The sequence below is a fragment of the Equus caballus genome, chromosome 3 (assembly GCF_041296265.1).
Source record: "Equus caballus isolate H_3958 breed thoroughbred chromosome 3, TB-T2T, whole genome shotgun sequence".
Classification (NCBI taxonomy): domain Eukaryota; kingdom Metazoa; phylum Chordata; class Mammalia; order Perissodactyla; family Equidae; genus Equus; species Equus caballus.
The window spans coordinates 35,641,285-35,668,826 of record NC_091686.1 but is presented as its reverse complement, the minus strand read 5'-3'; the positions used below and the strand labels follow the sequence as shown (position 1 = coordinate 35,668,826).

The 27,542-nt window shown below is 52.4% G+C and overlaps 1 protein-coding gene across 3 annotated transcripts in view; it reads right to left on the bottom strand.

Annotated features, from left to right (window-relative positions):
- The window catches only part of ACSF3 (acyl-CoA synthetase family member 3), a 69,342-nt gene that overhangs the window by 9,189 nt on the left and 32,611 nt on the right, over window positions 1-27,542 (bottom strand). For all 3 annotated transcript variants that reach the window (XM_001488151.5, XM_070263171.1, XM_023637512.2), the window contains 2 exons: window positions 26,463-26,575; window positions 10,943-11,069 (listed from right to left, as the gene is read on the bottom strand). In XM_001488151.5, the coding sequence (XP_001488201.1) occupies window positions 10,943-11,069; window positions 26,463-26,575 (240 nt within the window). The remainder of the gene's footprint in view (window positions 1-10,942; window positions 11,070-26,462; window positions 26,576-27,542) is intronic.

Sequence of the window (27,542 nt, the reverse complement as noted above, 5' to 3'; positions counted from 1 at the left end):
GAGGTCATGAGTGGGGCCACAGTAGAGATGCTCCTGTGGGATGAGGGGTGGGGAGGGTGGGGCAAGTGGAGGAAGGAGACGAGAGTGGACCACAGACTCTTGAAGAACTCTGGTTTTGAGGGCATCCTGGAGCAGGGAGAGGCATGGTCAGGCTCTGGAAAGGCCGGAGGGGATGGGAAGGGGCACCCGCCTTCTCTAGGGTGAAGGAGACTGGAGAGGGTAGGGGCCAGGGGTGAGAACGGAGGGTCTGTGCAGAACAGGGCCCACCCAACACCAGTGTGGAATTGCTCTGCTCTACAGGGGACCCTTGCTGCATGGCCTGGAGACCCCGAGGCCCTGGCTACCTCACTTCCAAACACAGGACTGGGGCGGGTGGGATGACGAGGAAACACCCAGGATGGACACATACACACATGACACATTTGGAATCGGGAAGTATGGCCCATATGGCTGCTTGACACCCCAAAAAATGGGGACCCTGAACACCCCTTCAAGCCCATCTGCTCTGTTTCCCGGGACATTGGCTGAGACAGATGCTAAATCCCAGCCAAGAGCCGTGGGCCTGGAGGAGCGCTGCCCTGGCCCCCGCGAGCCTCTAATGCACACAGACATCTCTGAAGGGCAGCAGACGTGCGCTCAGTGGTGACGACGGAGGCCTTCTGGAAAGAAGGGTGTGGCCTGCGCGGTGCGGGGTCAATGCAGCACAGAAGCGAGCCCAAGGGCGGGTGCTGTTTACAGAGCGCCGGCACGGACATCGCACAAGCCCCATGGCAGAAGCGCACCGCCACTGAGAACCAGACTGCCGGGCGCCGTGCCCACTGGCTCCACAGGCCACCCAGCAACGGGCCGAGCTGGCTGTGAGAGGGGAGGGGATGGCGCTGGACGTGTGCACCTCGCCCGGCTTCCCCGCCAGCCTGAGGCAGCCGCACTACCGCGACCAGGAGGAGTCAGGGAGCAGCGTGGGTCTCCAAAGATCCCAAAGAGGCACAGCAGAGCACAAAGGGTTTCTAGAAGCTCAGGGAGGAGGCGGTGTGGGCAGGAGTGGCCGGGCGCTCCAGGAGTGTGCCTGTGGCCCACGCTGCCTCCCGTGTGGCCCAGTGTGAGGAAGGGCAGAGGCTGGCTGGTGCCCTGGTGTTTGCACTGCGCAGAGCCGCTGCCCAGCAGCACCTCCTGGACACACGACGGACGCTCCAGGATGGGGCCGCCTGTGCGCACCATACTGGACACCGCACTGGGCACCATGAGGCCCTGCACGTTCCTGCAGGGCCTCGGCCTCACGCAGAGCCATCCCCTGGAGGCTGCCACCCGCCCACGTGAGACACCTCAGGCCCTGAGAGCTGAGACAGCCCAGGGAGGGGTGCCCACCACTGCAGCCTCACCCACCTCACCCTGGGGACTGACTGGCAGCTCCGCAGCCACTGTTGAGCCCTGGCTCTGGTGACATGTGGGTCAAACCCAGGCAGCCACAAACAAGGGCCCTGTGTTCAGGTGGTGCAGCCAGCATGCGACGGCTCATGCCTGCTCTGCGCCACGCTGCACCTCCTTCGGATGAGATCTCCCTGAGCTTCTGGCCAGCAGCTGCCTCGCCCACAGCAGGTGTGACTGTGAGCGCGGAGGCTGGCCCGGGGGATGTGGAATTCCAGGGAGTTATGCTGAGGAAAAAGGCCAGTCCCCAGAGGCTCCATGCACACGATTCCATTTCCATGACACTCCCTAAATGACAAGGAGTGGTGGTGCTAGGGGTGAGGGATAGTGGCGGAGGGACACGAGGCTGGGAAGTGGCAGCACGTGGGAGCCTGTGGTGACGGAAACATTCTCACCGTGGTGGTGGTTACATGGATGGATATGTGCAATAAGAGGGCAGAGAGCTGAGTACACGCACACGTGCACACACACAGGTGCACAGAGCTGGTGGGACCTGAACGAGCCCCGGGGCCTGGCTCTGGCATTGTGCTAGTCACACAGGATACCAGCCCCTGGGGAAACCAGGTGACCCGGCGCTTTACTTGTGACTTCTTGTGAATCTGTAAGTATTTCAGAATAAGAAGTTTTAAGCAACAGCTGTTGGGTTTATGGAGAATTTTCTTCCCCAAACTCCAGGAGAGTGGCCTCCCCAGTGGGCTCACCACCACGCTGTCACTTGCAGCATCTGCAACATGTTATAAGTGAGCAATAATCCTTTAAGGAAAGAATTTATGTTAACCAAATTCATGACTGAGAAATGTGTCACAAACTAATGTGGGAAACTGCCTATCAGGATGCTAATGAGGGGTCCCTTGGGTGTCAGCCCCTGCTGGGGACACCTGCCCTGTTCCCCTGGGGGCAGGGATGGAGGGAGCTGCAGGGCCGGGTGAGTGCTCGCCCTCCACTCCACGCTCCACCAGGCCCTGTGACCCGGCGTGGGGTATGTGCTGTTCATGGGGCCAGCCCCGGCCAGGGTCCTGAAACAGCTGTGGGAGTGGCTCTCGGGTCATCTCTTCCCTGACCTTGGGCCTCTGCCCCTCCTCTCAGTGAAGTCTGGGTCCCCCACGGCCTCCCCACCTAGAGGCGTGCAGCTGTGCGTGCAGACCACCCAGGGGTCATCACTTGACCCAGCAACTGCACCTGAGCTGCACATGGGGTTTCCGCTCAGCCAGACTGAGAGCAGACCCTGAGGGCCATGTGCGGCTGACCGGGAGGGATGGCAGTGCTGGCTCACGTCCTTCTGGAAGCACCAGACTCCTGTGTCAGAGAACGTGGCAACCGCCGGTCAGGAAGAGGTTGTCCTGGATTCCTCGGTTACAGGATCGAGAGACTTGTCTCCCCATGAAAGCCAGCCAACGGGTGGTCAGCCCAGCCCCACACCCACATCAGGGAGGTTCTGGGGACGCCCAGGACTCACTTGGCTTGAGGGGCGGCCGGTCTGTGCCCAGAGTGTGTCACACATGCAGTGGGCCCTGGCAGAAGGTCGGGAAGCCTCATGCCAGCTCTTAACTCGGCCACAGCCACATAGCTCCTGCCGTCCTACATCAGAATCCTTATCCCCCTGGCTGCCTCGGAGTTCCTTCCCAGCCATAGCAGGGAAGGCTTCCCGAGGGCCACAGAAGAAGCCCCAAGTCTCCTGATGCGCCCATGGGGCCCTGTGGGCTCCCAGCCCTTCAGGAAGCCACAGTGAGACTCCTGGGGGGAGCTCTCGAGAGCACCGTCTTCTTCCAGCTCTGTAAGTGCAGGTCTCCCCCTGCTCTGCACATGGTTCCCTCTGGACACCCCTGCCCCTGCGCCCCCCGCTGGAGCCCCGCAGAGGGGCCTCCCTGCTAGCCCCATACCGCACAGAGCCCGTCCCGGGGATCTCTGCCGCGTTTGTGATTCCTGACTTCTCAGGGCGGCGGTGCTGGATGGGCTCCTTCCCAGAGCCCCTCCCAGCCTATGTCCTTCCGGCCTCCAGCCCCATCACAAGGGAGGGCCCAGCGCATGGAAGCCAAAAGTCTCAACAAGGTCTCAAGAGAGCAGCGAAGGTCGGCCCCATGGAGGGTCAGCACCAGCATCGCAGGCCCTGCTGCCCAGCAGGAGCTTCGCAGACACAAGGCACCAAACAAGTCACAACTTTCACTTTTGTAACAACACATCTACCCAAACATGTCGATTTGGAGTCAGTCCTGCCAACGACGAGTATCCACCTCTCGGCTCTAACGCTGGGGGAGGGGAGTTTTGTGCTGACAGATACAACAGAGCGATCAATAAAATCTTATCGTGGGGAGCCCAGGTCCACGGATCTGCAGCAGGATTTAGGCTCTGCTCGCAAATCAGTGCAACTTCATGTCTCTGCCTTAAACTGTAATTGAAAACAAATCTCCTGACACTCGGAGGCTAATTCTGCGGATGTGTGGGCAACACGTGGGCAGCAGACCTGGCCCCTGCACGTCTGCGGTCCTTAGAGGGTCCTGACCCTGGCGTGACACGGAACAGTGTCATCCCTGTCCCGTGAGGATCCTGAGCTGTCGATCTGGAGTGACGCCAGGTACCCCACACACCCCAGCCCGGCTGCGCAGACAGTGAGGGGAGGGGGCGCAGTGAGCAAGGAAGCTAGGTAGACGAGGCCTAGCCTGGCTCTCACAGTGGCCATGGAGCACCTCAGACTCAGGCTCCCGGTCCTCCAGGACACCGAGGGGGCCAAGAGCACTGCTGCCAGCGTCCCCCAGCTGCTCTGCCCTGAAGCCACGTGTGCGTCCACTCAGAGTCTTGACTCTGTCTACAGGCCAGGAGGCCGAGGCTGGGTGGGGCAAGCACAGAACCTGGCCCCCTCCCAAGCACTTGGTGAAGGTCAGCCACCCAGGTAGGCAGTGGTGCAGCCATCCCGCCGGGGGCCCCAGAGAGACAGTGCCCACACAAGAGACAGGAGCCGCTCCTACCTGGAGACTCTGTGGCCCACTGCCCCGACTCCTCCCTCCGTGTGCCTGTTCTCTAGGACCCACTCCTATGGAGCAGGGGCCAAAGAAGATACTAGAAGCAAAATGAAGTCACGACAACTTCCAGAGCACAAACCTCACCTGAAAACTGCCAGGAGAAATGGAAGGTGAGCACACACAGTGAGGTCCTCTCCCTTCTGAATCAACAGTAACTTTTTTTAAGGCAGAAAACCTTAAATTGGGGGATGGGCAAGGAGATTATGGGAAGAAAAACTGAAAGCTGGAAAGCAGTTGGACTAGTGGTCAAGATCCAGAAGAGCTGACCCTGTGTGGGCTGGAGTGGCTATGGGATGCGGATTCCTCCCAGAGGCTGCGGCAGACGCCCGGGGAGGAGGAGGACGGACTGAAGTGAGACACAGGGGAGCCTGGGCCCTCAGCACACCCTGGCTCATTCTCTGGGGGCTGAAGGGTGGACGGCCAGGCCCGAGAGCTCATGGTCCGTGGACACAGGCTCCGCCTCCCCACTCACCCCTCCCGCTCTTAGTACAGGACGTGGTTTCCAGAGCGCCAGCATGCCGAGGAAAATCAGGGCACCCCAGGTGCATGGCTTGTCGAACTTCAGGACTTTAGGATGAACAGAAGATCCTCTAGGACTCCAAAGAGGGGACAGGTCATGAAGTGCCAAGAATCAAGTGCTGCAAAGATGCCAGCAGCAAAGACAGACGCCAGGAACCAATGAAGAGACGATTTCTAACCCAGAATTCCGGACCCAGCCCAGCCAGACCAAAGACACTGCCAGACACGCAAGTCCTCAAAAAGTGCACGTCCCACACATCCATGCCCAGGAGGTGCCGGGGACTGCAGTCTCGAACCACGGAGAGGAAGAGGAAGGAGGAAGAGACTGTGACGACGGAGGAGGCAGCCCAGGTGGGGGCTGTGCACTGACTCGGAGGCGACCAGCCCAAGTGGAGGGCGGTGGGTCCCTGGGGGTCTCTCCCGGAGCAGGGAGGGCAGCGTGGGCGTGCCTGCCCCATGGAGCTAGTTGGGACTGGGATGCAGGAGACGAGAACAAAGCAGCCTTCCCAACAGGAGGACACGCGAGAAGGGAAGGAAGCCACGGTTCCCACCTGGCCTTGGCTCAGCTCTAAGCAGTGCAGACGCGGCACAGAACCGCTGCCTACAGACCACGTTGGGAGGACGGGCCGGGTGAGAGCGAGTCAGAACTTCATCTCCCACAGCAGGGTCCGCAGAGCCGCCAAGTCCTGAGACGGCAATCTCAGCAGTCACTTAGGACACCAGACCAACATCCACGAAACAGCTCACAAGTCTGGGGCAGCTGGTTATGGTTCCCAAACTGGTGAAACCACTGGGATCTTTAAGCCTTGAACGAACCACTTCGATAAAAAACAAAAACTTAAAAACACACCCTCTGCCCAGGGGTCTGGGACCGGCCAGTGCAGACCAGCAGAACACAGGAGCCACACGGGCCCAGGAGCTCTCACACAATGGGGACAACGTGCCCCGACGTCACCATGTCCCTCTACACAAGAGCCAGTTCCAGGTGGAGCCAAGACTTAACTTAGCGTAAGCTGAGCTAGACAAGGTTCAGAAGCAAACACAGGAGAACACCTTTCTGACCACTGGGGAACAAAGGATTTTTAAGTCATGTGAAAAATAAAACACACACACAGGAGACGACGCCAGTCAGGACTGCAACACAACCCAAACCCTCCACACACAGAAGGCACCACCAACCAAGGGACCGCGCCACAGCAGGGGATGTCTGCGCGGAGTCACACCACCGGGGTGTCGGCCTCCTGTAGTCAGGGAAACACCAGGGTGGCTGCTGGACAGGGTGGACTGAACAGCCCAACACCGAGTGTCCTTGGAGGGACCTGTCACCCAACGCAACCTTCACAGTGACCCTGCCTTGCGGGAGGAACGAGGATCACTTAGGAGCCAGTTGGCTCAGTCAGCTGGACTCACGTGGAGGGTGTCAACAGCCTGGGACACGAGCTGCCACACTCACTGACATGCGACATGGGTCCGTGCATCTCTACACTCTGCCGACCTCCTGACTATGATTTACGGTCACAGCAGAGCTCTCGTCGGAGATGGGAGAACTCAGAGCAGCACAGCGCAGTGTGCGGCACCTGGCGGGAAGTGAGCGGAGCCAACAGTACGCCTGAGGGCCACCCTGAGGCCTTCTGCACACGAGGAGGGCTCAACGTCAGTGCAAAGCTTAAACACAACTTACACTCATCTGTGTTTACAAGACTGAAAAAGCTTCCTACGGAAACACTGGGAGAGAGAAAACAAAGGAAGAAACAGAAATCACGCAGAGATGACAACAGGCAGCGCTGTGTGCTCAGCACACAGACCCAACACGCACCCACACAGGACACGCATGCACAGACGTGTGACACACCCACCCACGCACAGGATGACACGCACCGGCAGGGGTTCCCTTGTGTCACTGCTCTCCACAACCTGGCTTCTAAAGGCCTCACATACTCCGCTGTTTGGACACGTCACAGTAGGCCCCCGCCCCATCACTGGATAAGTGACTCTAGGGTCTCGTCTCACAAAGAACGCTGTGACAGATGTCCCTGTGCACTGTCTGGACCTCCCCGATGATGTCCTTGCGTCGATCCCTGGAAACACTCGACATACAGCTCCACTGAGTGGGACAGAACCTGGTCAAGGCTCTGAAGGTCAGCTTATGGAGGGTCTGTGCCAACCTGGTGACGAGGGGTCAGTCTCTGTTTCCGTAATTCTCTCTTCCATCCCACTGAGGAAGTGACATGTTGTCTGTGTTTTGCAGCTCGTTTTCCCTCCTGGGTTGCCCGGGCCCAGTGAGTGGTGCGAGCACACTATGACTTCTCAGCACTCCCACAATCCCTCAGGCTGCCAACCTCGGGCCGCCGGCCTCGAGGACATCTCTGCGCCCATCCCTGTCAGGGTTCACCCCTGCTGCCCTGCTGTGACTCATTTTCCTTTCTTAAATAAATATCCTTGACTGTCTCTGATGATAATATCATGTGCTGACTGTAGAAGAAAAGGAGGCATCGCCCCCAGAGGCCTGGTGCCGCCCTGGTGGGTTTCCTTATGGCTCTTTCTCCCGGTTAGCTAAGTCTCTCCTCCCGTGTCTTTCCTTGTGAGAGGCACATACAGTCCACCGCGTCGCCCTGACCGTTGAACAGTGCACGAGGGAGTGGTCTTTGAAGTCAGTCAGAGGACGTTTTTGTTTCCTCAAGTTCCGTTATCAGTCTCTTTACAAGGACAAAGCTGCTCAAGGGAAAGCGTTGAGAGGGCAGTTCGCTGGCTCTGTCCCCATGTCCTCATGTCCATCCTGCAACCCCATGTCCATGTCCTCATCTCCGTCCTGTGTTCTGGTCAATGTGTCCTCATCTCCACCCCCCGTCCTCAGCTGTGTGTCCCTTCTCTGTCCTGTGTCCTCATGTCCAGGTCCTCACCTCTGTGTCTTCACATTGGTCCTGTGTTCTCCTCTCTGTCCTGTGTCCTCGTCTCCGGCCTGTGTCCCTGGCTCCGACAGCAGGGTCAATGTATAGCCTGAGGACGCCCCATCTCCCCAGCCTGGGCCAGCCCTGAGCCTGTGTGTGTGTTCACAGCTTCTTTTTGGGCGTGGTGGTGCTCAGGTGGAACTCAAGAGAGTCTGGAGAGGTCAGTGCAGCTGTCGGGGGAGGGTCTGGGGGTGACGTTTGACTTCCTCCCTGAGTGGCAGCTATGACCCCTGGGGGCTTGCAAGAAGCTCCCTGCCCATTGGGAAACCGGGCTGAGGGGAAGGAGGCAGATGCACACAGGGCGGGGAGGGTGGGAGTGGCTGGAATCGAAGTAGGACCTCTCCCCTTTCATCTAGACATGGGGAGGCCACTGAGAAGGAGCTGGCCAACGGCCCTTCCACGCGGCAGCGGCTCTCCAGCTCCTGCCAGAATCCGCGTAGCAGGAGGGGCTGGCAAGGGAAAGGGTTAAGTTTAATTTATCCTGATTTCTATTTAATATCATGCTTTCCCCGTAGGAGCCAGCAGCTGTGAGCTGATTGCGCTCGCTCATTATGCAGTCTGTATCACTAATGGCCTGTGACAAAGGCATGCGGCTTCCAGGCCTTACCCCGGAGAGCCAATTAAACACACATACTCCCTTCCTGTTCGCAGCGCATTACAATGAAATTAAACTGAATTTCAAAATCATTTTCTCCTAAAGACATCTCTTTACAATAATTAATGCATGCTATTCCTTTCCGACTGGAATATTCATCAGGGTGGTGACTGAAATGTTTGAACACTGACTGCCCCAAGTTTTGCACTGCTGCCACCCAGCACCCAGTGAACCCTCTAGCTGCAAAATCCACGGGCTTTTGGTTCCTGTGCTTTTAAAGAAAAAAAATCTGCAGCTTTTTAGCTGAATTTAAAAATAAAAGGAGATGGCCACAGAGCAAGCCAGGCTTCCAGGTTGGGGCTGTTCAGGGGCTACGGGGGGGATGCACGAAAAAGAGATTAGTTCAGAAGTAACATTTCCTAAATATGCATTTGAAAGACAATAATAGAGAGAGGTTTATTCCCACCAGCTTGCTTGTATTAATGCAGATGCTGATAGAAGGTAAACAGGCAGGTGTGTGTTAACATGGTGACCACATTACAGACAGAGACAGGAGGGCCCCAACCAGGTGACCTGGGCTCCTGGGTCCCCAACCTCTGTGCCCTCTGCAGACCAGCCCCCTGGATGGCCCTGCCAGGGTTCCTGGGGCACTGGCCTCTGCTCTGGGGCTGACACACGTCCACTGTGCAAGCTCTTTGGAACCCTCCACACACCTGCTCTCTCTGCCCAGCATGGAGGGACCAGGGGGACTGGATATGTCCAACTCCAGCTCCTGGGACATGTGTTTTCAAGGCCACGTGAGAGAGAAAGGCATGGGTGGCTGTGGGACCACACGGTGGACGTGAGACTGGCCGGGACCAGCAGGCCCTAGTGCTGTCTGCCAGGGGAGGGGCAGGAAGGGGCCCCTCCACGTCCCCCAGGAGGACCTTCCATCTGCCCCTTCACCCCGAACACCCACTTGATGGGCCCACACAGCACCCCGAGACTGCCGGATTGTCTACATGAACCCCCGCTCTGTCACTCGGTGACCTCAGGCCCACGATGGAGGCCAACTGGAGAGTGGACATGTGATCCTGCCCATACAGACCTACGCGGACCTGAGCCCAGTAAGACGACATGTGTGTGAATGTCAGCCCCAAGCAGCACACCATGGGGGTCACCAGCCTAAGGCCACAGCCACTGACCACTCCATTCCTAACATCTTCTCTCCCTCTCAGGTGCGCACAGCAACTCCTCACAGTCGTGCGCCATCTGCAAGCTGCCTCCCTTCTCCGTCACTCTGCTCCCCACAGAGGAACAGAGAATAGGGTACATTTCTGATTATGTGGCCACATGTGATGACCTGTGAAAACAGGCCTTTCTTTTTGGAAAATATTGCCTTAAGATTATTATGAAATAATGCATGTCAGCACAAAAGTGTTAGAAATATAGACAGGCAAAAAGAAAAGGAGAAACCACCCAGAATCCCACCATCTGATGTTCGGCTCTGACATTCCAGTGGTGAACATGCACACCAGTGAGTCAACGTAGCTGCAAACCTCAACATTCCCAACATCGTTCACTTCAGCAGGACCCCTGGGACCATGCAGGTGGGGAGATAGGGGCCAAAGGGGCCAGGAGGTCAGGGGGTACCGATGGATGGGGGCATGGGGGATGGAGGAGGTGGGGGTCAGGTGGATGAGGGGACAAGGGGCTAAGGAGACCAGGGGACAGGGGAACAGGGGGGTGGCAGGACAGAGGGATGGGGGATGGAGAGGAAGGGGGAACAGGGGGATGAGGGGCCAGGGAGATGAGGGGATGTAGGAGATAGGGGTCAGGAGGATGGGGGTGGGGGGATGAGGGGACAAGAGGGATGGATGTGATGGGGGACATGGGCTCTGGGGTGGGGGATGGAGGAGATGAGTGTCAGGGGACTGGGGGCTCCTCAGAGCTAGCTCTGGCTGCCTGTCTGGGTGAGAGGACACCAACGTGGGGGCCCCTCTGCCTGCCCATGCACAGGGCCCTGGGCAGACTTCAGCGAGGGAATATGGTAAACGAGTGACCCAAACCACAAATAAACTACGTTCTATCCCAACAACTCTGGTCCTGAGTGGGGGAGGGGAAGGTGGGCTAAGGGTGAGGTGGGAGGTGTGAGGGGGGTGTCTGATGCAGAGTGCAGCAGTCACTTGGGAGGGGGAAGTCCTGACCCACGATGGGCAGCGGGGCCACCAGATGCAGGGCTGCTGACGCTCCTTAGGGTCATGGTCTCAGGAGCTTCCTTCTAGGGGCCAGCGGGGGCCAGGGCACTGGGTGGGGGGTGCAGCTGTGAGACACGAAGTGTACCCCCATCCCACTGTGTCTCTGCCCTCGACAGAAGATTCTGGGGGTCCAGGCACGGTGACAACCCATGGTGCACGAGTCACGCTCCTCCCCTCCCGCTTGGGGCCCCTCTCTCCTACCTGTTTTGAACCAGCCATCCGAGGTGAATGCATTTTTCGTTTCTTCTGGTTTGTCCCAGTATTCCCGGAACACGGAGGGGCCCCTGACCAAGAGCTCACCTTCCTTCTCCTTGAACCCTGGGGTCACCTGTGGCGTGGAAGAAAAGCGTGCACGTCAGAGCACACACCTCCCAGGGCAGGGTCTCCAACTGGCTTCCTTGTGCCCCCACCCATCCTGAGGATCACACTCTTCTGAAATTAGACGTTTTGTTGGAAATGATTGCTTTCAACATAGAACTCCACCATGGCACGCTGAGCTGCTCCCTGTCCTGCCCTATTCCAGGCAGGAGATGCGTGTCATCTCTTCATCCTAAAACAGCCCCGCCCTGTAGATTCGAAGACATGAGTAATGGGCCAGGTCTTGGAGCTCAGGGCTGGGCTGCATTCAACCTGTCTGCCCGCTTCTAAAAGCCATGCTCCTGGCACCCCATGAAACTCCATCTTCAAGGCATTTCTTGGACAAATCATGGAATGTGAGAGGTGGGCAGCTGCTCACACCCCACCTGTGGCTACTGAGGAGCTCGGAGTTGGCAGCACCTGCTGCAGGGCCTTCTGGAGTGGGTCACTTTGCTTGGTGAAAAGGAAGCTGACAGAGTGGCCAGCCAAGAGAGGAGGGCTCCACGAGGAGACTCAAGTGCCGGGGGGAGAGCGACACCTGGGGATTCACGTGGTCATGGGGAGCTGGGAATGTCCATGCTTCTCTATCTGTTGCCAGCAGATCTGGTCTAAAAGAATGATTACAGAGTGGTCTTCCAACAGAAGAGAAATGATACCAGAAGGAAACCTGGAGACCAGAAATAAAGGAAAAGCAACAGAATTGGTAAACATGTGGGTGAATTAAACTGACTCTCCTTTTCCTCATGAGTTCTTTAAAACATTTTTGCCTGCTGAAACCAAACATTATAACAGTGTCTAATGGAGTTTATGATATATGCATATGTTACATATGACAACCACACATGACAGGGAGAGGGCCAAGTGACCATGACAGTGGTGACAAAGATTCTTTGCTCAACCAGACTGCAGCCAGGTCCTGAACCTCCTCTGAGGCCCTTCTGTGTCCTTCCTTGCAAAATCCAGTTTTAGCAAGAACCCTGCTACGTCGGTTTAGCAAGAGACCCCCACCCTGCTATCTGGTCACCCTCATATCTGATGGGGTTCCTCACCCCCCACCATCCCCCAGGGGATGTCTGCCCACCTGGCCTGCCTTCAGTAAGCAGCCTGTTAGGTCCATTTAGCCAGAATCCCCCTCCCCCCGATGTTTCCTCCTAGCAATTTTCCATACACTGACCCCGCCCTGCTTCTTGGCATAAATTCCCATTTGTCCACGCTGTGTTTGGAGCTGAGCTCAACCTGTCTCCCCCACTGTAACCCCACTGCAGGGGTCCCTATACCTATGCCAGCAGTCCTCAACAAAGTCTCCTTCACCAACTTTAACAAGTGTCATTGAATATCTTTTTCTTTGGCAGTGGTAGAAGTTATATGTTCTTCTGGAAGTGTTAAAATGTTGATTCTAAGTAGGTTTCAAAAATTGAAGTATGTACACTGTAGTCCCTAGGACAACTACTAAAAAACTATACAAAGACATATGGTCAAAAACTGAACAGATAGATTAAAATGGAATACTAAAAAAATACCCCAAAGAGGGCAGTAAAAGGAAGCTGAGCAATGAGAAACTGAGGGACAAACAGAAAACTGAGAGCCAATGCAGGCTTAAATTCAAGCACATCAACAATCACACTAAATGTAAATGCTCTAAACATGCAAATTAAAGGACAGAGTGTCAGACTGGATTAAAAACACACATGCTCTAACTATATGCTGTCTATAAGTAACTCACTTCAAATACAATTATGTGGGTAGGTTAGAAGCAAAGGAATGTAATAATACCATGCAAATATCAATCCAAAAAGATTGAAGTAGCTATATTGATACTACACAAAATAAACTTAAGAGCAAAGAACGTTACCAGCAGCATTACATGATGATAAAAGGGTCAATTCACCAAGAAGACATGACAATTATACATGTGTTTTCGCCAAGCAACGGATTTTCAAAATACATGAAGAAACTGAAATCAGAAATGGACAAAAAAATTATAGCCAAAAAGCTCAACACTCCTCATTTAATAATAGAACTGGTATTCAGAAAACCAGCCAGGAAATAGAAGAACTGAACAACACACAACCACCTTCATCTAATTGACATTTACCCTTCAACCAAACCAGCAGAATACACATTTTGTTCAAGTGTACCAGAACATTCACCAAGCAAGACCGCCTTCTGGGCCATAAAACACACCTTAACAAATATAAAAGAACTGAAATCATGTCAAGTATCTTTTCTGACTGTAATGAAATTAAACTAGAAATTAATAACAGAAATACAACAGAAAAATCTTCAAACATTTGGAAAATAAACAATACACTTCCAAATAATCCATGAGTCAATGAGGAAGTTTTAAGGGACATCAGAAAATCAGAAAATATTTTGAACTGAATGAAATGAAAATACAAAGTATCAAAATTTGGGGGGTACAGTTAAACTAATGCTTAGAGGGAAATTTCTATCATTAAATACTAGATATTTAGAAAAGAGAAGAGGTCTCAAATCAATAACTTAAAGTTTCACCTTAAGAAATAAGCCAAAAGCAAGCAGAAGGAAAGAAACAATAAAGAACAGAAACTAATTAAAACTAGAAAGAGAAAAGCAATAGAAAAATTCAATGAGTTCAAAAGTGAGTTCTTCAAAAAAGATCAATAAAATGGATAAACTTCTAGGAAGAATAACAAAGAAAAAAGAAATAGAAGACAAATGATCAATATGAGGACTGGCGAGGATCTCACTTCAGATTCTGCAGACATTAAAAGGTTAATAAAGGAATGCTATGAAAAACTTTATGCACATAAATTCAGCAACTTAAATGGGCCAATTCTTCAAAAACCAATATCTACCAAAACTCACTCAAGATGCAAGAGATGACCTGAACAGTCCTATAACTATTAAAGAAATTGCATTCATAGCTACAATCTTCCAAAAAAGAAACCTCCAGGCCCAAATGGTTTCACTGGTAAATTCTATCAAACATTTAAAGAAATACACAACACCTATTATATACAATCTCTCCCAGAAAACAGAAGAGGAGAGAACAATGCCCAACTCATTCTGTGATGCCAGCATTACCCTCATACTCAAACTAGACCAAAAAAGTACAAGAAAAGGAAACTACAGACCAAAATCCCTCATGAACATAGATGCAAAAATCCTCCACAAAATGTTAGCAAACCAAATCCAGCACTATACGAAATAAATGATACACCATGATCAAGTGGGGTTTGTCCTGGGAATGCAAGGCTGGTTCAATATTAGAAATTCAATCAATGAAATCCATTGTATTAGCAGTCTAATGAAGAAAAATAAACTGAGGCAGAAAAAGCATTTGAAATATTCAAAATCCATTCATGATAAAAACTCTCAGCATATCACGAATAGGACGGAATCTACAAAAAGCCTACAGCTAATGTCATGCTTAATAGTGAAAGATCAAATACTTTCCCTGAAAGATCAGAAACAAGACAAGGACATCCACTCTAACTACTCCTGTGTGACATCATACTAAAGTACTAGCCAGAGCAATAAGGTAAGAAAAAGAAATGAAAGGCATACAGATTGGAAAGGAAGAAATAAAACTGTTCCTATTTGCAGAAAACTTGATTGCATATGTAGAAAATCCCAAGGAATCTACCAAAAAAACCCCTCCTAAAACTAAAAGTAAATTTAGCAAGGTTACTAAAGGATATGAAGCACACACACACTAAAATCAATTGTATTTTTATATACTAGAAAAGAACAAATGTAAATAAACAAACAAAAAGCTCTACACCTACAATAGCTGAAAAAGAGGAGGAAAACAAGGAGGGCTAGAAGAAAGAGAAAAGAAGAGGAAACACTTAGGTATAAACCTAACAGAACATGTACAGGATCTGCATGCTGAGAAGCATACACACACAACAATGCAGCCCTAGGCAAAGGGAGAGACACTGCGTCCATGGATTGGAAGACTCACCACAGTAAAGATGTCAATTCTCCCCAAATGCAATTTTGATCAAGATCCAAAAGGATTCTTTTTGGTAGATATAGAGAAGCTACTTCTAAAATTGGTATGACAACAAAATTGGGTAGACGACAGAACTAGAAAAGCCAAAACAATTTTGCACAAGAATACAGTTGGTGGAATAACACTATAATTTTGAGACTTACTGTAAATTTACAGTAGTCAACACTGTGGTAACAGCAGAGGAACAGATACATAGATCAACGGAAGAGAACATTCAACCTACACATAGACCTGCTCAAATATGTACAACTGATTTTTGACAAAGTTGCAAAGGCAATTCAATGAAGAAAGGGTAGTCCTTTCAACAAACAGTATTGGAACAACTGGCCATCCATATGCAAAAACAACAATCTCCACCTAAACCTCACATATGCAAACATTCACTCAGAATGCATCAGAGATATAAACGTAAACTACAAAGCTATAAAACTGTTAGAAGGAAACCTAGCAGAAAGCCTTTGTGACCCGAAGTTAGGCAAGGAGTTCTTAGAGAGAACATCAAAAGCATGATTCGCGAAAAAGATAAATTAGACTTCATCAAAATTAAAAACTTTCATTCTATGAAATACAAGAGATTGAAAAGGTGAACCACAAACTGGGAGAAAATACTGGCAAATCAGATATCCAACAAAGAACTCTCAAAACTCAAGACTAAGAAAACAAACGACCTGAGTGGCAGCCAGCAAAGCAGGAAGCAGCAGGACTGTCTCCTCACCTGGACAAGAACTGCGCGGGCAGAAGCTATCTGATCTAACTACTTTATAATGTGGAGTCTGTTTAAGGCTCGTAACTTCCAGGGGAAGACTTGGATGGCAAATTGTGGCTAATTTTGGTCATTTTTAGCTCTCAGCACAGTAGCAGCCACCCATCTCCCACGCCCAGCCCCATGGCAGGCAGCTGTGCACGTGTTCCTGGAGCAGCTTGCACAAAGCTTCCAGGAGCCAGGGTGGGCAAAAAGGACCTGGTCCCCCAGCTATCATGGATCTGTGCTCTGACTGTGGCTTCTGATCGCAGGTGCAGACAAAGAGGCCAGCAGCCACTGTTGTTGCCAGACCCTCTCTCACCAGCTGAAGTGACCTCCAGGGGACTTAAAGGGCTGGTGCCCACCCCCACCCTTCATTTTTCGCTTTTCCCTCTTTCAGGAGCCAGATATTAACATTAGAACATTCAAAAACAAGTGTTTATATAGGGAAAATCAGGAAATGACTGGGCATGCCTAAGGAAAGGCTCAAAAAGACATAAAAAGACACTAGGTTTACACCTCAGGTTGATCCTTAACACAGAGACTACCTTATATTAATCAATAAAACAAAAATAATAAACAAAAATAATGACAAAATACAGCAAACCCTAGGCAAATAGAGAATCTGATTCCAGAGTTACCACATTATTAGATTCAAATGTTCATGTTCAACAAAAACTCATAAGGCACACAAAGAAACAGGAGAGCACGGCCCATTCAAAGGAAAAAGTAAACCAACAGAAACCATCTCTGAAAATGACTTGATTGCAGACCTATAGAGAGAGATTTTAAAACAACTCTCCTACAGATGTTCAAAGAACTAAAGGAAGATGTGGAGAAAGTCAAGGAAATGATGCATGAACCAAATGGAAATAATAACAAAGAGAGAGGAAACCTAAAAAGAAATCCTGGAGCTGCAAAGTACAGTAATTGAAATGAAAAACTCACGAGGCAGATTCAAAGGCAGATGTGAGCAGGCAGAAGGAGGAAGCAGCAGACTCGAAGACAGGACAATGGAAATTGTTGAGTCTGAGGAACAGAAAAAGAAAAGATTGAAGAAAAGTGATCAGAGCCTAAGGGACCCATGGGACACCATCAAGCAACCAACAGATGCATCGTGGGAGTCCAAGAGGAGAGACAGGGAGAGAATATTTGAAGAAATAGTGGCTGAACATGTCCCACATTTGATGAAATACATGAATATAAACATCCAAGAAGCTCAACAAACTCCAAGCAAGATAAACTCAGAGAGACCCACACCAAGACACATTACAATCAAAATTGCAAAAGTGAAAGACAAAGAGAGAACCTTGGGAGCAGCAAGACAGAAGCAATTCATCACAGACAAGGGACCCTCAGGATCAACAGCAGATTTCTCATCAGAAACGCTGGAGGCCAGAAGGCAGTGTGTTGATCTATTCAAAGTGCTAAAAGAAAAATCTTCAACAAAGACTCCTCTATCTGCCAAAACTGCCCTTCAAAAGTGAGGGAGAAATGAAGGCATTCCCAGACAAACAAAAGCTGAGGGAGTTGGTGACCATGAGACCTGCCCTGAAGGAAATGCTCAAGGGAGTCCTGCAGGTTGAAATGAAGGGACATGCACAGTGAGTCAAAACCACATGGAGAAATAAAGATCTCAGGAAAGGTAAATACATGGGCAAGTATAAAAGCTAGTATTATTGTAACAATGGTTTGTAACTATACTTTTTGTTTTCTACATGATTTAAGAGACTAACACATTTAAAGAAAAAAAACAATTATTAGTGTAAAAACTAGCATTATAAACTTTGTGACTCCAAATCTTATCTACATAATTTAGGAGATTAATGCACTTAAGAGAACGTTTAATTTATGTTTTGGGACACACAATGTATACAGATGTAATTCTGTGACATCAACAACTGAAACGGTGGGGACAGACCTGTATAGGAGCAGTTTTGTATGTTACGGAAGTTAAGCTAGTACAAATTCAAATTAGTGTTATAACACTAGGATGTTAAATGTAATCCCTATGTAACTACAAAGAAAATAGCTATAGAGTATACCCAAAAGGAAAACAGAAAATATTTCAAACATTTAGCTACCAAAAAACCCAGGTTGACACATAAGAAGACAGTAATGCAGGCAATAAAGGACAAAAAAGCCATCAAGCATTTAGAATACAAATGGCACACTGAGAGAAGTTAGTCCCTGCTTATCAGAAATTACTTTACATGTAAATGGATTAAACACTCCAGTCAAAAGACAGAGATTCAGGGCCAGACCACTGATGCAGTGGTTAAGTTTGCGCACACTGCTTCGGTGGCCCAGGGCTCACAGGTTCAGATCCTGCATGCGGACCTACATACCACTCATCAAGCCATGCCATTGCAGTGTCCCACACACAAAATAGAGGAAGACTGGAACAGATGTTAGCTCACCAATAATCTTCCTCACCAAAAAAAGAAAAAAGGACAGAGACTGGCAGAATGAATAAACACACATGATCCAACTATATGCTGTCTAGAAGAGACTCACTGAAGATCCAGAGACACGGACGGACTGAAAGTGACAGGAAGGAAAAAGACACTCTGTGCAAACAGTAATCCAAAGAGAGCAGGGTGCTACACTAACATCAGACAGAGCAGTCTTTAAATCAACAAGGGTTATAAGGACAAAGAAGGACATAATATGTTAATAAAAGGTTCAGTACAGCAGGAGGACAAAACAGTCGTAAGCATTTACATGCCTAACGACAGACCATCAACACACACAGAGCAAAATGTGAGGGAGCTGCAGGGAGAGAAGGGCAGCTCTAACCAGGTTCCACTCTGTTAGAAGCAAGTCCTCTCCAGCCCAGGCCACCAAGCCTCCTACTGAGTGCAGCCATTCTTCTGGCACAGCTCAGGCACTCTTCTGTCACCTATTCAAATCCTTGCCGTCTGTCTCCTGAGTGGACCCAGATGATACCCACTGTGTGTGAAGTGACTCTACTCCGCGCTGTGGTCACTCCACCTCCTGCAGTCGGTGGATGCTCTCTATTCCTCTGTCCGTGCTGGGCTTCAGGGTCCAGACAGAGCAAAGCCACGTCCTGCCCTTCTCGCCATGGACAGGTGCACGCTGATGGCATGCAAGCTGGTCTGTGTGGTGGGCAGGAAGCAGGGACCAGAGTTCATCAAGTCAGACAGGGCTTCCTGCCCGGCCCCCAGTACTATGTCGTCACTTTCTGATTTCATACAGTATGAAAAAATATTTACCATCTTATTGCAAGCAAGTTGCACAAAATGAAGAGATACTAACTTTATTAATTCCGAGGATAATTTTTTCACAACTGGCAACTCTGAAATTGGGCTGTGTCTCACCTAAGACATTGTCTTGGGTTTGGTGAATGAGAAGGATACTATGGTCCATGGATGTCACACCGCCCCTTCCCATGACACACTGGCCAGTGCCTGAGCACAGCAGCTGCCAGCACGCAGGCTCTGTGGCCACAGACACATAGAGCAGAGAGTCGTGGACCGAAACCAGCTCTCCTTCAACTAGATCCCCTCCAGACTCCTCACCGACAGCTCAGCCCCATTCAACACGCGATCCGAGCCTCTTCTCAGGGCCACCTAATACATCCATCGTGGGCTCAGTCCCACAAAGACAGACACATCCATGAATCACAGTGTTCACACAGGTTCACCAAAGTCTCTGGTCTACTGAAAGCAAGTATCAAATAACTAAGATATGTCATCATTTTCTTTATGCCAAAAAAAGACATGGCATTCTTCATTTCTTCGTGGAGAGGGGAAAAGTGAGCCCCCCATGTGAAGCTCTAAGCTCTCCACACCCGCTCCACATTTGTTCCCTAAGACTAACTCCTCAGACAGGCCTTGGGACAGTAAGGTCAACTTAATTTTGGTCGTTGATGTTTGTAAATTTTAGAGACAGGGTATGAGGGGATGTCAAGAGTGAAGATAAACCAGGAGAAGAGGGACAGTCAGAGGAGAATAACACCAGAGAAACAGTCTGAAATAGGGCGCAACAATAAACGTTGCCTTTGACTAAAATCTATCCTCGGCCACGGGGTTAGGCACAGAGCCACAGCCCTCAGGGCTCCTGGTGACTCCTCAGAAGCACTCAGGGTCGACACCCCACAGCCACTGGGCATGAGAAACAGGGCTGGTGGGTGGTCAGCGAGGGCACTCAGGGCGCAGATGGGAGCAGGCACCTCCCAGACCTCGGGCGCCCAGCAGTCGCACATGACTTCATGCCACAGCTGCTTCCCACGCTGCAGCAAACAGTCTGGGCTATCTTCACAGGGAACTCCCATGTTTGGGTGTGTAGGACACGGTGTGACTGAGGGCACACGCACCTGTACAGGAGTGTCACTCCATTTTACGATGACCAGACCCAGGCCTGAGAGCGGCCAACAGAGAATGAACACCTCCTCATTTGAAAGCAGGCTGAGTCCCTTTCACAGACTCAGAGCAGGTTGATGGCCCCGACTCTGAGCCGCCTCGCTGGCCCAATGACCCGCAGGCAGCTGCACTGTCTTTCTTCTCTCCATCAGCGGCAAGTGCTACTGGAAAGCCCCAGGTGGGACCTCTGACAGCTGTTCAATTCTCTGACACAAGTTCACGCTTAGGGGATGGCTCTACCCCTCTGTGGAGGAGGGCGTGCTGGAAGAAGGTGCTGGAATCCAAGCAGGTGGGCCATGGGCCAAGGAGAAAGCAGGTGAGGAGACAGGACGCACGGCAGAGTCCCCGTCTCTGAAGGTCTCCTGAACCCCTCCTTGGCTGTGGGCTCCTGGTCCTGCCCAACTCAGCACTGCCCGCTGCACGGGTCAGGCCAGAAGGACCTGGTCGTCCATGTAGGGATGGAGCCAATGGGAGGAAGGTGGGCGACTCCTGCCTTGTGTTTCCCGAGTGTGCCTTTAAAGGGCATTCGGGGGCAGGCTCTGGTTTATGGTCGGGAAGAGAAGCACAGGGCAGCTAAGTGCTCGCAGACACGCACCTGGCATGTCAGGGTGCCCCCTGGACTTGTTCTTCCACGTGAAGATTCCCCACTTAGAGTTGTGTGGCCTCCTACCTGGCCCTGCATAGGGAGGTGCAAATCTACCACACCCAAGAAGCAAGGACCACATGGCCGAGGACGGGCTGTCATCTATCCGAAGCGAGGCCTCTGTGGGGATGGCACCCCCAGCGAAGGCAGTGTATGTCCAGGCCCTGCAGCACCCCCAGTCCCTGCCCCGCCGTGGGTTGCATGCAGCAGTTGGTGGCACACAGCAGTGGCAGTGACAGATGGCAGCCACGAGGGAGGCGGGAGTGGAGCCCAGGAGATGTGCTGGTGGCTGTGGGGGGAGTGGCAGCGGAGCAGACTGCCGTCCAGTGACAGCCTGCATACGGATAAACAATGAGATAATTAATTTTTAAGAGGGAAATGAAGGGAAGCAGAGCTCGCTGCCACCATCCTCCCACTCCAGCCAGCGTGCACATCCCATACAGGTCTCTGCATCCTCAGCAAGTGAAGAAGATTCTGTAAAGGCCTGGTTACCCTGTGTGCCACTTACAGCTGTGAAGCCATTTATCTATTGATGGGCCCTATTGTTGCTGGTTGGTGTCTGCTCACACGTAAGTGAGCAATTTGAAAACACAGAAATAAATAAAAAAAGAGACAGTGGGCGACGTGCTCGCAGAATTTACAGGCGGGATCCAGCTGGGCAGCTAAGGCACATGAAAGATGCGTCGCAGCAAGCAAAGCTCCTGATCTGATCTGTGGGGCGGGCAGACTCACCCCCTGGGCCAGCAGGCGACAGCAGCCAGAGGAAGCCATGAAGGTGGAACCACCTCGAATGGAGCCAGAGAACCGTCACCCACGTGGGAGAGGAAAGGTGCCGGCTCTTCCAGCACCTGAAGTCCAGCTAGACAAAGTTGCAAGACTTGGCATGGGCAGTGGAACCACGGACAGCTGGGACAACTGAGTGCCCCCAGGCCACTGGCCACATCACCAACCAGCCACAGCCGGGGCCACCACACACTGGGGGACACTGCATGAGGACCAACAGGGAGAGCCCAGACTGTGCTCCGCCATACCCAGGATATGGGAGCTGCTCTCCTGAGCTGTAACAGTAGCCCCAGACTCGGGCATCGCCCTGCTCCACATCTACCGGGCGATGTGGGCATGCGAGAGCCCACATCATCGGCTCGAGCTCCCCTCTCCCCTGCTCTGGGCTTGTGGGAGCCGAGAGGGACTCTCCACGCTGTCTGGGAAGGACTGCTTTGTCCAGCTGGCCCTGTGCCCTCACAGGGCGCTTGTCCTCCCTGGGACTCCCCTTTGTGGGGCAGACAGAAGCCTGAGAGCTCCCCCGGCCACTCACTCCTGATTCTCGGTGGTGGGTTCCGGCCAGAGAAGCCCCAAGACCTGTCAGGCTGCAGAGGCCCAAGGGACACCTTGCCCTGCACTGCATCTGCCATGATGGGTGCCATCACTGCTGACGCCTATCTCCTGATCCCGGTGGCTCTGTGGGGCATGGTGCCTGGCCCAGTGGAGGGCTCAACACATGCCAGGTGGATGAAAGAAGGAAAGAATGGCTGGAGAAGCTGAGTCTGCCATGCTCACAGTAGGGCAACCTGGGAGGTTCTCAGTGAAGGGTCCCTTCCCACACCTCCGTGTCCCACCCTCACGTCATCACGAGGTGCACTCTTGCTCAGCCAGCACCTTCTCTCTTCAATACACGCTCCCTGCACTGACATCATGCCTGTTGCTCAGAGATAAGGGCCTGGTGACCATCTGGCTAAGAAGGCATTTCCAAGTTCAAGACTTGTTCTTGTCATGACAAGAAAGGTGACACCTGTCCCCAGACTGAGCCTGCAGTGGAGGGAAGACATCAAACGTGATATCATGGGGTTAGCAGACAAAAGGAACACCATGGTGGTGGGGGAGGTAAGCCTGTGAGGGTGTCACACAAGTGAAGCCTGATCCTGAGCTGCAGTCATGTGAGGGAGCACCCACGCTGTGGGGTGTCATGGGTGAAGGCCAGGAGGCATGGCACAGAGGAAATCCGTGTATGGAAGAGAGTGGGGCCAGGTCAACAGGTGCTTCTGGGAAGGGGCAGATGGGAGGGAGGGTGTCCTTTGTACTGTGATTTTGGTAACTTTTCTGTAAGTTTAAAATTATTTCCAATTAAAAGTTAAAAAAAAAAAAAAAAACCTTGAAACAAATTGTCTTCAGACATCCTGACTTCTTAACATTAAAAATGTCAGTCTGGGCCCGCCCAGTGACACAGTGGTTAAGTTCGCACACTTCACTTTGGCGGCCCAGGGGTCACAGGTTCGGATCCTGGGTGTGGACCTAGCACCACCCATCAAGCCGTGCTGTGGTGGCGTCCCACATGAAGTAGAGGAAGACTGGCACAGATGTCAGCTAAGGGACCATCTTCCTCACAAAACAACAACAACAAAACATCAGTCCTTCCGAGCTTGGACTGCACTAAGAATTTATAACGGACCAGACAGGAGCTGGAAGGACTTTGGCAAATCTCTTTTTCAGAAACACTATCAATACTTTTCAGCAACATGTGCAAGACCCGTGTAAGGACACAGCAGACATGGCCTCCTGCAGCATCGGAGAAGCTGTCCTTCCACAGTGACAGTCCACAAGCTCACTGCAGCTTCCGCCTTGGTTTATTCACAATCAAGGTCCCCAATGGGGCAAGGCATTAGTTCCTGTTTCCACTTCGACAAGTCACTGAAATGGACAGAAACGCATTTCCTTCAACAAGATGGCCCGGGCCCGGCAGTTTTCACGTCTTCAAGCTTAGCCCTGCCTTCGGGTTCGTCCTATGCGCTGAGGCACTGATGGGCTTTTGGAAAGCAGAGGCAAGGATGGGATGTCCCACATAGGTCTCACTCCACTCTCACACTACAAAGTCTGGGGGTGGAGGGAAAATATCTCTGAGGCCCCACTTTAAATGATGGAGAAAGTGTTACAAATGCCACAGAGATGCAGGAGGCAGGTGCTGACCTGTTGCTGGGCTGTAGGTCTTACAGGTGACACGCCTGAGACCTCATGTCCTACAGCCCAGAGGTTCCTTCAAGCAGAACCCCGGGGAGAGAGAAGCAGGCCCCTGCAGCTGGGACTTCACCCCAGGGGCCTCTGACAAGTGCGGCCTCACTAGTCGCAGGAACAAACATGAGGCCCAGGTCCACCACAGCCCCAGCGTATGGCCCACAGGCCTGGTGGTTGTGCTTTTCCCAGAGAGCTGTCTTCAGCCTCTGCATGGCCACTGAGGCAGTTCCATTCTGGACTGTCACACTGACCCACTGACTGGGTTGGAAATGTTCTAGAACACGGTGTCACAGCACTAGACCCCTTACTTTCGTATTTAGATGGTCACGGGCATGTCTGTATGGGGCTCACCTTGCATGGACGACAGAAGTCTCTTATCCCCCCTCCTGTCTCATGGCCCCCTAGACCCCCAGTCGGTGGCGCCAGCTCGCCTGGAGCCCCACACCCTGTGAAACAAGTGCTTCTCTCTCTCTGATGAAGGAGCTCTGGGGCTGGGCTGCCGGCTCCTTCCATCTGAGGGAGTTTCAGTGCGGAACTCTCTGTAGACTGAAACAGGAACAGGCAGGTGGGTGGGCTGCTTGCCGCCACAGGGGCAAAGTAGTTAAATTGTATTATAATTTAAGAGGAGACACTCCCCATCCCTTCTCTCTGGCAGCATCTCCACCAGTTCCAGCAGAACAGGTGCACACGGAGGCCAAGCCATCAGGTGACCAGCAGCTGGAGGTGGGCAGTGCAGTAGCCCACGATGCCACCTGTGTTGCTACGTCTGACTGATCCACATGCCCCCATGGCTCCCCTCTCTGCTGGGGACCTCCTGACGGAGTGTGTCCCCAGAACCACACCCCAGCCCTCGCTCTCCACTGGCCATCCCTGACCCAGCACACAGGCTGAGCATCCAGTGGGGAAGGCAGCCTGTTGCTGCAGGGAGGGCTGGACCGCTGGACGCTGGGGCAGTGACCTGAGTGTGAGCAGGAGTCCAAAGGAGACAGAGGGGGCTGCAGAGCATGGGTGGAGGGCCAGAAAAGGACCCCAAGGTGTGAGTGTGGCTGACAGCCCTGGACCAGCTGGGCAGAGGCAAGAGCCCAGGCAGAGGGTGGTCAGGGAGTGACAGCTATGGCTCAGGACCTCGAGGCCACCCTGATGAGGGTGGGGCTCCACCTGAGGGTAGCATGGAAGTGGGCCCACACACCGTGGAGGGGAGCGAGGGCAGATCTGGAGGCCTGTCATGTCCAGGAGGAGAGGCTGAGAGAGCAAGAGCTCAGTGAGGTGCTGCGGGTGGACCCTCCACACAGGCTGGGGTCTGGGTGTGGGGGACCCACCAGGTGAGAGGCTTCCTACGGTCCTCTCTTGATGTCATTCTACAAATGTTCATAAAATTACACTAAAACCACCAAGTTCCAGCTATTCACTCAAGAGAAATGCTCAACAACCATCTCACCAACCCTCCTGTCTCAGGTGTGAGACTCAAGGCCCCAGAGGAGGTGCAAGGCTGAGAGAGACCGAGTGGGCCCAACAGTGCTCACAAACAAGAAAATGTGAGAGGGGCCAGCCCCATGGCCAAGTGGTTAAAGTTCCATGCGTTCTGCTTTGGCGGCACGAGTTCTCGGGTTCAGATCCCAGGTGTGGACCTACACCACTCATAAGCTGTGCTGTGGTGGCGTCCCACAAACAAAGTAGAGGAAGATCGGCACAGATGTTAGCTCAGAGCTAATCTTCCTCAAGCGAAAAAGAGGAGGATCGGCAACAGATGTAAGCTCAGGGAAAATCTTACTCACAAAAGAAAAACAAAACAAAACCAAACAGAAAAAATGCAAAATGAGGACCCACTACTTTTTCATCCTTTAAAACCTCAGAGTAACAGAAATCAACTACATGTGATGTCTAAAACGGACATCAGCTGTAGGGAAAATAACTTCCTTTTAAATCACAATTCCATTTCCTACTAATCCACAAACTTCTGTGTGACTCCTGCTCACTGACGATTGGCAGATCTGTAGCTACTAAAACCCTCATGGAAGCGAGACAACAGCCCACATGCCTTTCTTCTCCACCCTTGTCGATTTTAGAATAACAGGAACTAAGAGGGAGCCACCAGTGATTTCAGCAAAAGTGGGTAACTTCATTTACAGGGCTGTGTGAAGCTGCCTGAAGGGCCTCGGTGAGGCTGGTGGCACTGGACACACCAGCCCTGGGAGTTTGTGTTAGAGTCTGCTCTGAGTGGGCGCCAGGGTCCAGCCAGCACAGTATTTCTAACCAGATCCTGCTGACAACGACCTCTGTTTTAACTTGGGCTGTCCTTAGCCAAGCTGTCACCATCTGCCTCAAAGTGTCCCCAGTGGACGGAGCCTGGGGAGGAGCCAGACTGAGCACTGGAGGTCGGGGCACAGCTGGGCCTCAGCTCCCTCTACACCGTCCATGGGCAATTCAGGAAACACCAGCAGGCGCCCTCAGTAAACATCAGCCGGCATCCCTGTTGTCCAGCAGGGCAGTGGGGACTCTACCTCCAAAGCAGAGAGACCCTGAACCTCTGTGACTGGCCTGTGACCTCTGCGACCCTTGTGCCATGAGCCAAGAACAGAGAGGCTCACCTTAGTCTCCTTCTCGTTTCCTTCCGCGTGCAGGATATAGGGGTAGCCCTCCTTCTGTGGGTTTTCTGAGACAATGCGTACCTCGACGCCTGGCAGCGGAGTCCCCACAGAACCTGCAGGGAGAGGATAAACATAGGAGAAAAGGAGGCAGAGTCAGAGAGATCCCCAAGGACAGGACCACACGCCCGAGGTGTTTGGACCTGCCTGGACGTCTCGCAGGCGGGAGAAGACCCAAGAGCCAAGGGTACGGAGCCCAAGCAGTGCGCACAGTGGCTGCCCTGGCCGCAGCAGCTACCGGCGGCATTGAGGCCTGGCTCTGAATGCCCCAGAGACTTCAAGTCTTCTTGGGAGGGCCTCCTGGCACCCAGACTGGATGCTGGGACTGCTTCCATTTTTATTCTAGCACCTGATGAGCATTATGGGCACGGATCGCGGACTGTCCCCAACAACGGCACTGAGGTGCACTGTGCAGAGAAGGTCCAAGAGGGAGGAGTAGTGCCGGCAAGCAGGCGGTGAGCAGGCACCACATGGGAGGGGGACACTGCCACATGCTGGGTCCTTATTTGGCGCCATGGTTGGTTCAGTGTGTTCACTCCAGCGTGTGTGGCCAGCTTACAATCCAACTCGGGACCTGCATAGGTGAGGGCAGGTGGCCTGGCCGTGCCCCACAGTCATCATAACAAAGGAGTGAGGCAGGGCAGAGGTCCCGAGATCAGACACTTGGCACCTGTGGAATTCACTTCAGGGTCTCAGGCCCTCTACTCCAACCGCAGAATCAGGGAGGAGCTGTTCGGGACGATCGTTCGGGAGCCTGACTCAGCAAACTCTGCAGGCACTCAGTATTCTCGGATGCCCTGTCCACTCGCCACGAGCTCTGCTACGTCAGTCTTGTTCTGCTAGACCAGCGCCATCCCATCCCCATCGCCTGTCTTTGGCCTCTGAGGTCCTGGGGGTGAGGCCTGGGCCCCACAGCCTTCGGGAGCTCTCTGCTGTCCCACGCCCTGGAGGCCTCACACCTCAACTCTGGTCAGAAAGCCGTGTCCCTGTCCCAGCAGGAAGCAGATGGACCAGCATCCTCCC